The sequence below is a fragment of the Camelus bactrianus genome, chromosome 1 (assembly GCF_048773025.1).
Source record: "Camelus bactrianus isolate YW-2024 breed Bactrian camel chromosome 1, ASM4877302v1, whole genome shotgun sequence".
Lineage (NCBI taxonomy): Eukaryota > Metazoa > Chordata > Mammalia > Artiodactyla > Camelidae > Camelus > Camelus bactrianus.
In genome coordinates this window covers 121,750,280-121,762,490 of record NC_133539.1, presented here as the reverse complement: position 1 = coordinate 121,762,490, position 12,211 = coordinate 121,750,280, and the positions used below count along the sequence as shown (strand labels likewise).

The 12,211-nt window shown below is 47.9% G+C and overlaps 1 protein-coding gene across 2 annotated transcripts in view; it reads left to right on the top strand.

Moving 5' to 3' along the window:
* The window catches only part of CPNE4 (copine 4), a 381,982-nt gene that overhangs the window by 265,218 nt on the left and 104,553 nt on the right, over window positions 1-12,211 (top strand). For both annotated transcript variants that reach the window (XM_010961247.3, XM_074372416.1), the window contains exons 4-5: window positions 9,351-9,422; window positions 12,059-12,133. In XM_010961247.3, coding sequence (XP_010959549.1) covers window positions 9,351-9,422; window positions 12,059-12,133 — 147 coding nt within the window. The remainder of the gene's footprint in view (window positions 1-9,350; window positions 9,423-12,058; window positions 12,134-12,211) is intronic.

The window sequence follows — 12,211 nt, the reverse complement described above, 5'->3', positions numbered from 1 at the left end:
GTGACCCCTCAGCTCCCATGGGAGGGAGGAGGCAGGCCCCCCTGGGTGTGTTCAGAGGCTACAGGTGTATACCTGTATACCCCCCATCAGCTCTTGGCCTTCCATTCATCCTCCCCATGTTGGAGATTCCAGGCTCAGGCCTCTCCTCTGTGCCCCAGACTCGTGTGCCTACAGTGTCTAGATTCTGACGCCACTGGGATGACTCTCAGATGCAACAGCCCTGAACCAAGCCCACCATGTCCCCATCCACCCCTCCAGCTGCCCCACCCGTCCTTGCCCTGTTCAGGGAATGACACTCCCGTCCTCCCAGAAGCAGAGGCCCCCAAACCTGGGAGCGCCTCCTGCCTCTTCGCTCACTCTGCCCACAGCCCATCCATCGGTCACTGACAAAGCCCTGTCAATTCAGTGTCTCAGATACCTTTACCATCCACCTCTCTCCCCTCCACTGTCAGGCCACAGCCCAAGCCCATCGGCGGTTGTTATCATCTCTGTGTGGGGATGGATGAGGGAGGGAGAAGAGGGAGGAGCATTTCCTGAGCATCCAGATGTGCCTGATGCTGGGATTGTGTTGGTGCTCATTACGTGCATGAGAAACAGTGGGCTGAATGGTAACGTCACCCTTTCGCAGAAGAGGAAACAGAAGCTTGGAGAGGTTAGCCTGCCTGGTCCCACACCAGGCTCAGCGTTTGGAGCCTCACGTGTGAACCTTACTCTACATTTGATAGAAGCAGTGAAGCTGGGGGAGCAGTTGTGTGGCCCCTGCAGCAGTCTGAGGGAGAGGTCAGCTCCCCTCAGGCGAGGGGCAAACCACGTGAACCCTTGCACGCACCTGGGAGGGTTAGCACGGGGCCTGGACCAGTCCTGCCTACCTCATCTCCACGAGGCGGTGGAGAGGGAGTGGATTCTGGAGCTGGGCTGCCTGGCTTCACATCCCAGCTCTGCTGCTTCCCGGCCATGGCACCTTGAGCAAGTCACCTGGCCTCTCTGTCGTGGGCCAGATGGTGGCCCCCAAAAGGTGTGTCTGTATCCAAAGCCCCATAATCCATGAACGTGACCTTATTTGGACAGGTCTGTGCAGATCTAATTAAGTAAAGGCTTGCAGGATGAAGAGCTCAGGTGGAATGAATCCAGTGACAGGTGTCCTTATTAAAGAACCACCGAGGAGAGATGCAGACAGGAGGGCGAGACGGTGGCGTGAAGAGGGTGGGTGAAGCAGGCGCCTGGTGCTGGAAGGAACAAGCTATCGGAATCGCCCTGAGGGACTCTGGAGTGACCGCGGCCCTGCAGACACCGTGACTGCAGACTGTGCCCCCCAGAACCAGGAGAGAGCACGGTTCTGTTATGTCATGCCACTGAGCTGGTGGTAATTGGTTGTGGCAGACCCAGCTGGCCAGTATACTCTCTGTCCCTTGTTTCCTCGTCCTTCATGGGGCTGGCATGGGACTTAAGTAAATCAGCTCGCGAAAGGCACTTGGGCGCAGTAGCCGGCACGTAACAAGAGGTCTTGCTGTCGTGTTATGACTCTCTGATTGTTGCGTGACCTTGCTTACCTTCGAGCCCCTGGCCTCCTCCCCTGTTAACGGTAGCATGGATACTTAGTCCAACAACCTCGAAGTTGGAGTTTGCTTCCTTCACTTAAAAATGGTCAAGGGATTTCCTCAGTCCTCCTCTGCCCTGCGGACTGCTCGTATTTGGTCGCCAGCCTCACGGAAGACAGGTCACAGCCCCCCAGGCGGTGGTTGAAAAGCTGCCCTGCGCCCTTGACCTGGCGCAAGGCCCTGCCTGGGCATTGGCCGCTGGGAGAGGCTGCTCTTTCCCTTTCTCTGACCGGTCCGAGGTGCCGGCTCGGGGTGGGGCGGCGGCCCCTGGGCCAGGTCCTTTGTGACGATGAGGCCAAGATGTGTAATTAATATGCAGGCAGCCCTGAAATCCCTCTCCCTCCCCTCCATCCCTTGCTAATGAAGTCAGGGAAAAGGGGAAAGCCTGTAATTACACTGGAAGTAATTAGAACCCTGTTTAATAGAAAGCATAAGACAGGAGGCCTAGGCCAGGAGATCTTCCATCACTCCCTTCTCGCTGAATCCTTCTCCTGAGGCCAGTCCCTCTGCAGGTCGGAGACCACTGGGGAGCCCAGGGCTGTGCTGAGTTTACATTGAACAAATGTACACACATGTGTCCTCTCCCCCAAATGACGGAGAAAGCGCCAGCCTTGTGCCTTTCTTGGCTCCTAAACTTTACCTTTAGTAACTCTAAATCGGCAGAACAGATTCATTTTGAAGCCCTTTTGTAGAATTCCTCCACTCTGATCTTATTGTACTGAAACTGTCTGCGTGCAGTCCTCCCTTTCTCAGCTCTGTACTTCTCACTTTTCATGTATGTGCAGATCACCTGGGGATCTCATTAAAATGCAAATTCTGAGTCAGTGCGTCTGGGGTGGGCCCTGAGAGCCTGCATTTCTGGCAAGTTCCCAGGCCCTGTTACAGATGCTGGAGGGAGCCAGGTGGGACGCGCGGGAAGGGGGGCAATGTGAGGGATGGAGGGACAGCCCTCCCTGCCCAGAGGACTTCAGCCCCTCCTACCACAGCAGCCATCCCACACTGGTAACTGGAGCTTAAAATGTGAATAAGGTTTGCTGCCTGGGGGAGAGTGTGGGATCATCCTAGGCAGAGGGACAGTATAAGAAAAAGCATAGCTCTTAAAGGCTTTTTTCATGCTCTTTAAAACAGTTGTCAAGCTTCCCTTTATTGGTAGTGTGCACAGGAAGCCACAGGCCTCAGGTATCACTGTGTGCTCAGATAGGACCGTGAGTCCTTTGGGTCAGTGGTGGGAGGAAGGCAGGCAGGAGAGGGAGGGAGAGTGTCAGGGCCAGGGTCTCCATGAGCAGGTCTGACTTCTGCCAATGCCAGCTGTCAGAAGCCCTTCTGTTACCCCATAAGGAAGGAAAAGACCTCAGTTCTTGTCTTACCCGAAAGATAAGATTGCAGTCAGAGGGACAGTGCACTGTGTTCTGAAAGACTTTAAAGGATTTATTTAGGAAAGGAAAAGCACCCCTCCAAGAACAGGAGGCGGGCTGATCCAGGGGCGGAGAGCAGTGGTCTCTGCCCCCTTCTTTTACAGCCTCGCTTAGAGGTGGTCTCTTGGTTGACTGACGACTCTTGTCCCTGGAGTGCTTAGTCATGTTTGGCCCCTTTGCGCGTGTCCTTACCCGTGATGCACACAGAAACACCCATGGAGGGGCCTAAACCGACGTATTAATTACGTTACAATGAGCGCTGGGTCCTGTCCTGTTAGGTCCTTCTCACTTCCGCACAGTTGCAGTGGTTGGGTTCTAACTGGGCTCTTGCTGGTGCTCCTTTAGAGGATGTAAAGCCCCTCTATGCTGAAGGCAGGCACACTGCCATCTTCCGGACCCTCCTCCCTCTCCTCCACCTTATCTGCTCTGTGCCCCCACTTATCTGACTCCCTAACACTTCCAGCTCTGCAGGAGTAAGATCCAGGGGGACCTGGGCCAGTCCCCCTGTTGCACAGCAAGCCCTTGGAACCGTGGTCGTCCCACAGTGGTGGGAGCAGAACCCTAGGAATGCCCTTCGACCCCCCGGTTCTGGGGCTGGAAGAGCAAGAAATGCTCCTTCCATGGCTGTGCTCAGGGTGATTCACAGCTAAAGCTCTGCTGAGGTCCTGCAGTGAAGATGTCAGTTTTTTCCCATCCTGTGATCTCTAGGCTTTTGCACACAAAGACTTCTTTTATACAATATTTACTTGCCTTTCAAGGAATGAAAGTTCTCTGATCACACTTCGGGCATCATCAGTGCTGGCTAACAGAAGTGCGACTGTCAGGTATTGTAAAGGTGTGTTTCACCTGTTCACCACTATGGCCTCATATCAGTGCCAGGCACAGAGAAGAGGTTCACTAAATGTTTGTTGTTGCGCTAGAGTTTAGAGCGATTTCAAAAAATAATCAGAAGATATTTTCAGTAAAAGAGAGATTGTTAGAGCAGGCAGATGGCTAGATATGAGCAGAGAAAGGGGGATGCAGGCCAAATGACAGGATTTGGGCAGAAAGGGTGGGGCACAGACCAGCTGGCAGGAAGCCATACATCTTGTGAATATCGGGGGTCCCTGGGCAAAGAAAAGCAGGAATTTCCGACTGATAGGAAATTACACATTCTGGGGTGACGAATGGCCTGGAAGCAGGCAAAGAAAGGTGGGAAAAGGCCAGAATCTCCAGTGTCCAAATGTAACCTTTTGCTCATTATGCCCTCATTACCATAACGTTAGCCTTGCAGATGAGAAGTACTCATCATGCATTGGTGCCAAGACATTTCCCATCCAGACTAAATAAGGACAAAAATCCCTCCTCCTTTTGGGAAGGTGGAGCTGAGCTGACAATCAGGGAATATGATCTCAAACACCTTCTTCCCCAGTGAATATTCCACCCATTCATTTTTACACCTTGTGTAACCAGCCTGTCAAAGAAACTCGGGGCAGCCGCTCACCTGAGCCTGCCCGCCCTCCCCTTGGGAGTGTGCTATCCATCCCTTAGTAAGTCCTCGCTTTACTTTCTTGACCTCCATGTATCGGCTCTGAATTCTTTCTGGAACGGGACAAAGACCTGGGCACTGGTTACGTCCACCGGCAACAAGATCTCATGACGACTGTCTAGTCCCCAAACTGACTGTTTTGAAAGACTTTGTAAGCAAGTTCAGCTGAACATACACTTGTTGAAATATGGGCCAAAGTGTGTTTTATTCTGGCTTTGTTCCCATTCATTTAAATGGAACAATGGACTTTCCTGGAAAATGTGGTTCCCTGCTGTTCAAACACGGTCCATTCAGGGGGAAGTCGCACGTCCTCCCCAGATCCATGTGTGAGTGCAGATCAAGGACTTAAGGGTACTCGTGTCCCTCTGGTCCGACTTTGCTGAAAGAGTGATTCCTCCCCTGCATCCACCCTTCTGTTGGAAGATGACCCCACTATAGGGTGAGAAGGATACAGTTAGAGGACTTTCACCCAGAGCCATCAGAGCTGCCTGTTTGTTGGCCTCAGATGTCAGCTGGGACCAGGGTGGGTCCTTGTCACTCTAACTCCCTCCTCCGACGAGACCCAGGGCCTTTTTGAGCCTAGTGCAGTTGCTTCCGCTGCATCAAAGCGTGATGAGAGGTGGGATTGCAACAGTGGGCTTTGCTCTGTCCATCAGCACTGCAGCTGGTGTCCTCCTGTCCCCGCCCACTGTCCTCAGCATGGCAGGGCGGATAGCCAGTCTCTGTCATCATTATTACAGTGACAACCTAATTATTACTCATTCTTCGGGGCTGACTGGAAGCATGGGGTTGTCAAATAAGTTCGTTTGCATGCCTGCTTCATTAACCACTTGTCTCCTCAAATGCCCGTTTCTTGGGAAGGAATGTTTCCCGAGAAATTGCTTATCTTCTGAGCTTTGTAAAAAGCAGAGGTGGTACATGGTAGCATTCTCTTCAGACCCTACAAATGGAAATGTTGGCATTTCTAAATAAGTCAGCAGTGAGGAGAGAGCTGTGACCATCCAGGTTCCCATGGGTTGAGTCCCCCTTGGTCTTCCTTGAAGAAAGAGAATGTGGGTCTTGGAAGACACAGTCTGTAAAGATGGTCTCCCTACACCTAGTAACCCAAGGCATAGGTCATCCCAGTGCTGAGAGGGTTTGGGGGTCACTCAGAGCAATGGAAATAGGTGACCAGTGTGGATGAAACACAATGACATTGGGCAAAAGTATTTCTGAGACCAGATTGATTTGGGAAACAGGGCATAAAGTTGCCTTTCTTTAGTCAGATGTCGGCCTGGCTACTGCTTCTCGGGATCTTGTTTTGTCGTTTATTCACATGTTTTCCCAACGCCGTTGCTGAAAAACCCCTAGAGAGAAACCACAGAGTCTTCCTAATGTCCTTTTGCTGTTTGTCTTCTGTGTTTCTGTGTTTTGGTTCATCCCAAGTTAAAAAATAACATCTACAAATGAACTTATTTACAAAACAGAAACAGGCTCACAGACATAGAAAACAAACTTATGGTTACCAGGGAGGAAAGGGGTTAGGAAGGGATAAATCGGGAGTTTGGGATTCGCAGATACAAACTACTATACATAAAATAGATAAACAACAAATTTCTACTGTACAGCACAGGGAACTACTTTCAGTATCTTGTAGTAACCTATAATGAAAAAGAATATGAAAGGAATATATGTATGTGTACGTATGAGTGAAACATTATGCTGTACACGAGAAATTGACACAACACTGTAAACTGACTATGCTTTAATTTAAAAAAAATAATCTCTACATTGTTCTAGGAAGTGGTAGCTTTTCTAGAATAAGTGACAGTGTGGGAATGGGGAGGGGAAGGAATGATGATTTTGCCTAAGGACTGAAAGCATTGGAACGTTCTTAATGAGTAGGGTGGAACAGATAAGGAGTTTGGATTCAGAATGAACTATGGGAAGGAATGCTAATTCCTTTATCATCTGAAGTTTTTCATGTCATTTTTTTGATAGTCAACTATAAATTTAAAAAAGAAAAAGCCCGGCATTCTCAATTGTTATGCTCCCCTGCCCTTAACCAAAGCCAGTGTCTTCAGATTACTTCATCCTTAAGGTCTTACTTTCTTCTTAACTTGATGACTTCTATATCATTTTCTCCGCATTTACATGTTGCAGATTGAGCACACTAACATGAGATGGAGGGCTTAAAAGCAAACACATATGGTGAATATCCAGCTGTGAACATTTTCTAAATCTATTTTATGAGTTTGCTTACCAGTCATAGTGTAACTGGTTTCTGGAGTCAGACCTGTGTTCAAATCCCTGACACATTCCTTCTTAGCTCTGTGGTCTTGGGAAAGTTACTGAAACCCTCCATGTCCAGTTTTCCTCATCTACAAAAGGAAATTAATCAGACCAAACTTGTGGGCTGTAAAATTAGCAACAAAGAGACTGCTAAAACCAAAACCATACTGAATTTCCCCTTCCCTTCAGAGTCTGTTCTCTCTTCCCCACTTCAGAGCCAAACTTGTTGAAAGAACTGTGTCTTCACATGCTTCTAACATTTCCTTCCCTTTTCCTCTCCCCTTCAACCTACTCTGGTCTGCTTTCTGCCCTGTACTTTGTTCTTTGCCCTCCAATATCACGTCCTCTTCCTGTGACTCAGCTTACTGCATGGTGGGACTGTCCGATCCAGTGATGCGTTTATGATGCCTCTGGCTCTCACCATGGTTAGTCCATGTCCAAGTGCTGACTGTCTTGTACCTGAGCATCTCAGAATCCGGTCACTTGTCTCCATCTCCACGGCCACTATCCCCTCCCACCTGGACTACAGTCTGCTCATCACCTGCCATCTGTCCATTCACCATCCCCACCATGGCCAGTGTGTCTCTCCTTTGTGATGAGTTACATTCGTTTATTTGACTGTTTGGTGAATTCCTGTCTCCTTCACTAAAATGTCAGCTCCAGGGGTCAGATGTTGCATCTGACTCTGCTTAGTGCCTGGTGCCAGGTTTGTCATACAGTGGAGCTAAATAATTATTTGTAGAGTGAATAAGGCATCTGCCACATAGTACCTGTACTTCCATGGGTGCTTCCATTGCTGTCATTAATGTTGTCACCATCACTGTCATCATCATCACCATCATTGTCATCATTGTCACCACTGTCATCATCATCATCATTATCTCTGTCATCATTATCACCATCATCACCATCACTACCACCACCATCTTCTCCATCATTGGCATTGTCAGCAGCATCACCACCGCCACCATCATCTCCATCATATTCGTCGTCATCATCATCATCATCATTATCATCGTCATCATCGCCTGGTGATTTTCACAGAAATGCTCCTTCCTCTTCAGAATATAGCAGACTGAACATCATGATCTTTAAATCTGGTTGGTCTAGCGAAGTTCCCTGAACTTTTTGTGTTTGATATCAGCACGCTTCTAATATTTTTATTGCTCTAATACAGAGAAAAGGCTAGAAGGATTTCAGAGAATGGGTTCACATCCTGACTTTTTGCAGAGATTGCCTTCCCTATCTTATGTGCATTTTTACCTATTGCTGCATTAAAAAATTACCCCAAAACTTGAAATCTTAAAAAAGCCCACATTGATTATATCACTGTTTCTGTGTGTCAGGGATCAGGCAGCGTGGCCAGGTCCTCTGGGTTGGGGTCTCTTACGGGCCTGCAGTCGAGGTGCCGTTCTCTCAAGACTCAACCTGGAGGAGCACCTGCTTCCAGGCTCACGCGTGTGGCTGTGGGCAGGCCTCTGGTTCTCCCCTCCGTGGACTGGAGACCTCACTTCCGTGCCATGTGGGGTGTTCTCCATGGCTGTTCACAGCCTGCTTCTCCAGTGCAGAGACTCTGGGAAGGAGACAGTGAGATACAGTGAACAAGAGGGAAGTCACAGAGATGTCGTGACCTAATCTCAGAAGTGACATCCCATCGCTTGTGTGGTATCCTGTTCACTAGACGCCAGTCACTGGATCCATCCCACACTCAAGAGGAGGGAATTACCAATGGTGTGAATATCAAGAAGCGAGGATCCCTGGGGCCATTTTAGGCAGAAGCCACTGATCGCAACAGGGGACTTTGTCCTCAGTCAGAGCACAGCTTTCACTTGGTTCTTTCAAGCCCTGTCTGCTTTGGGAATTGTGGGTGCTCGTCCATCAGGGCCTCGGTACCTTTGCCACTCTTCTCTTTCAGGAAAGAAAACAAGGTGGGTGGGCAGATTCTGCTCAGAATAGCTCCCAGTGTAATGATGATTTTAGTATCAGTGCTCGTTGCGCATTGACCCTGAATCATGGAGAGGACCCCAATTACTCCTGTCAGCTTGTCTCAGCATCCGTTTCCTGATCACTGACTTTACAGCTTCCTAATGAATATATTTAAAATAGGACTCTGGAGAGTATGGATACAGAAGCTGTCTATTTGGACCTTGAGTTTCTTTCCCTCCCTGCCCCCCACCCCCACACTACACAGAACTTTTAGTGCTAATTTGGGGTCATTTTGAAACTTCATCTACTTTATGTCCATATCCAATATGTTCCAGCTCATTTTAATGTTAAGTGTTTTAGCAGCAATTAAGCCACCTCCTCATCGACTGAGTTATCTGTAATGGCCCCCACACTCTTACACGTCACATGCGATAGAGGAGGGAAGGGGTACCTGCGTTTAGAGGCAGTGTGTGGAAGAACCTCGGGAAATAAACAGACATAGATGTCTTAATTTCCAGCAGAGCTGTCAGTGCCGGGGTTTGTAGGGGATGTTAGAAAGCACACCTGCAGGTCTGTGACGGATATCCCCACCTTGTGTCTCCTTTTGTGCAGATTGTTTCCCAGAGGAAGCTGTCCAAATCCCTGCTGAAGCACGGGAACACGGCCGGGAAGTCCTCCATGACGGTAAGCCTGCCGGCCAGATGGTGCTGGCTGGCCCGGCCCGGCGCCGGGGAGGCGATTCCACAGCTGCTCAGCTGTCCGAGTCACCCCATCTTGTTTCCAGCTTTCTCCTTCCTGACCACATGATTTTGACCTTCCATCCCAGGAGAAGGATTGGAAAGTGAGGCTACTCACTTCAACTAAGCACTTCTGCAATGAAATATCATTTTTAGCAGGGAACAGAGATGGAGTTACTGAGCACAATAAGAATATGGAATTGTCTGGAATTTTCAAATAATTAAAGCTACATATCCCCGCTTCTTCTTCTTCTTCTTCTTTTTTTTTTTTTTTTTTTTTTTTGAGAAAAAAAAAATGTGCTCTAATAGCATTTAGTCTGAGGTTTGGTCTGTTGCCTCAGGATCAGAGAGCCCAGCATTTAACTCCTCTTTAATATGATAGTTTGGAGCTGTGCTGTTCTTTTTAGTAGCCATGTGATTATTTAAACTTACATAAAATTATTTAAATTAAATAAAAGCAACTAGCCATTTCTTACTCTTAACCAGTATCAAGTGCTCGGTAGTTCCTCGTGGCTAGCAGCTACTTTATTGGGAGTGCAGATTACAGAATAGCTCTGTCATTGCAGACTGTTCTATTGAGCAATACTGGAAGTGTTTCTAAATAAAATATTAAATTTTCAAGTAGAGCTCCAGTATTTGAAACTTTGGCATCTTGTATTAGAGCCCTTGAGAAAGATAAAGTAGTCTAATCGTTTAGCTGTGTGGACGAAAATGTTAATAATAGTAGCAATGGGTAGAAAAAAGTACCAGGAGCATCTGAATTGCTTGCGAGGCAAACCTTCTGAGTTCTTTGAACATTCCTTTTTAACTTGAAAGTGACTGATTCATTAAAAAAAAAATTAAGCCATTTTTAAAGGAAAAATTCAGGAGTCTTTCATTTCCACTGCTGAAAGCTGTGACCATTCTTACAAGAACTTCCCTGGGTTTGTTGGCTTGAATGTTTTAAATGACACATCATGTCCAAGCTTCTCTTTGCCTACCGTGTTCAGTCATGAGCAGATGGTTCAAATGGTCTGTGGAGACCCCACTGCTGCTCTAAAAGTCATGAACCCACGGGCTTGCTCCCAGAGCCTACAATCCCAGATGAGCCTTGGGACAGTGAACCAGGTCTGCGATTTTCCTTGGTTCTTCCCCAGGAGGACAGAAGCTCATCTTGCCACCTTTTCTCTAAGATGTCTTGGAGATTTTCTTCCTCCACGCAGCCCAGAAAAATTTGATCTCCTTCTTAATTTTAAATATTTAAATCCTTCTTTTACTCCTGGGTCCTTGGATCAGAAAAATGGCTTCAATAATTTCTGGAAAACACTTCAAAACAGGTGCAAAGTTTTGAGACTTTGCAGATGGAGACTAAAACTTTCATCTTTCCAAAGGTGTCTTTGACCCCAAAACAAAGATCATGGCTCAAGAGGCATGTAAGAGGCATTGCAGGTGATCAGGAACAAATGAGAAAGGAATGAAAACTCTGAATGGGAGGATTCCTGGCTTATCAAGTAGTTCTTGAGTTTTCACTGTGTGTCTGGACCCATGCCTCCTACCCTCCACACTTATGGAGGGGTCTTTCCCTTTTTAGACAACCTTTAAGACAGCTTTAAGATCACACATGAAATAAAAATCTCCCGAGGCCACCAGTGTGTACTCAGAACAGATGAACTCAACTCATAATGGGAATGTTGAGCCCAGAGTGGATATGAGATTGAATTAGAGCCCAGTGTCTCTACATAACAGCTTTGATAAGAGTGTGCACGTGCTGCGGCCTCTGAGTCCATGGTGAAGGTGTGACGTTATTTAGAAGTGGCTTAACCTGTATGCAACGAGACTGGTGTCAGGATTTTTGTTGTTGTTACTGTTTGCCTCCTAATTTCTTTCTCCACCAATTTTTGCTCCAAGGCTGTGAGGGTCACTATTAAATATGGGGATGTGATCGTTTATGAAAGAGGCTCCTAGCTACTCACTAATCTCTTCACTAATACCGAAACCCTTGTCAGGAGTTCTCTGTTCTTGGGAGTTATGGGTTTAGATTTTTATTCTCTCTCGAGACCAGTCTCTGTCTCTCTCTCTCCCCTCCATCTCGGAAAGCACAGGGACAGACTTTTTTGAAACAGGAATTAGAGCATTTCTTTGCTGACCCTTGTAAACATCGGTCTGGAAACGACATAGCAGTTTGGTTCCCATTCCTTGTTGGTTCTTGATTCTCAAGAATGGAGAAAGGTTGCTGCCTGCTCCTTCTTTGTAACTTCCCAAAGGAAAAAATGTATGTAATTTTGTATGGATGTGCTGTTCACGCTGTGTGACCTTTAAAGGAAGAAGCTCTTCCTAACCGCTGCTCCAGGGCCCTTCCTCCATCCTATACCCCTCCCCTCAAGTTCTCATGCACAGCATAAATGAAATCCAGTCCCGTCTGTTGTGTGTTGCAGGGAGTTCCCTGTACACCCGGAAACACTGCCGTGTCACTGGGGTTGAGGGGATTCCGTGCCAGGTGTTAGTCTCTGATGATTTGGGAGTCAGACAGCAGCTGAGTTCGTTCATGAACCCCTGGGCCGCGGGTCCAGCCGCTCCTGCCCTGATGTGTGCACTCTCCTTTAGGTGATCGCTGAAGAACTGTCCGGCAACGATGACTACGTGGAACTCGCATTCCACGCGCGGAAACTGGATGACAAGGTAAAGGGCTTGGCTCGGCCATATTGAAGGAGGAATAACGTTCAAACATGAAGTGGAACAAGGTTTCTCCTTGCAGGT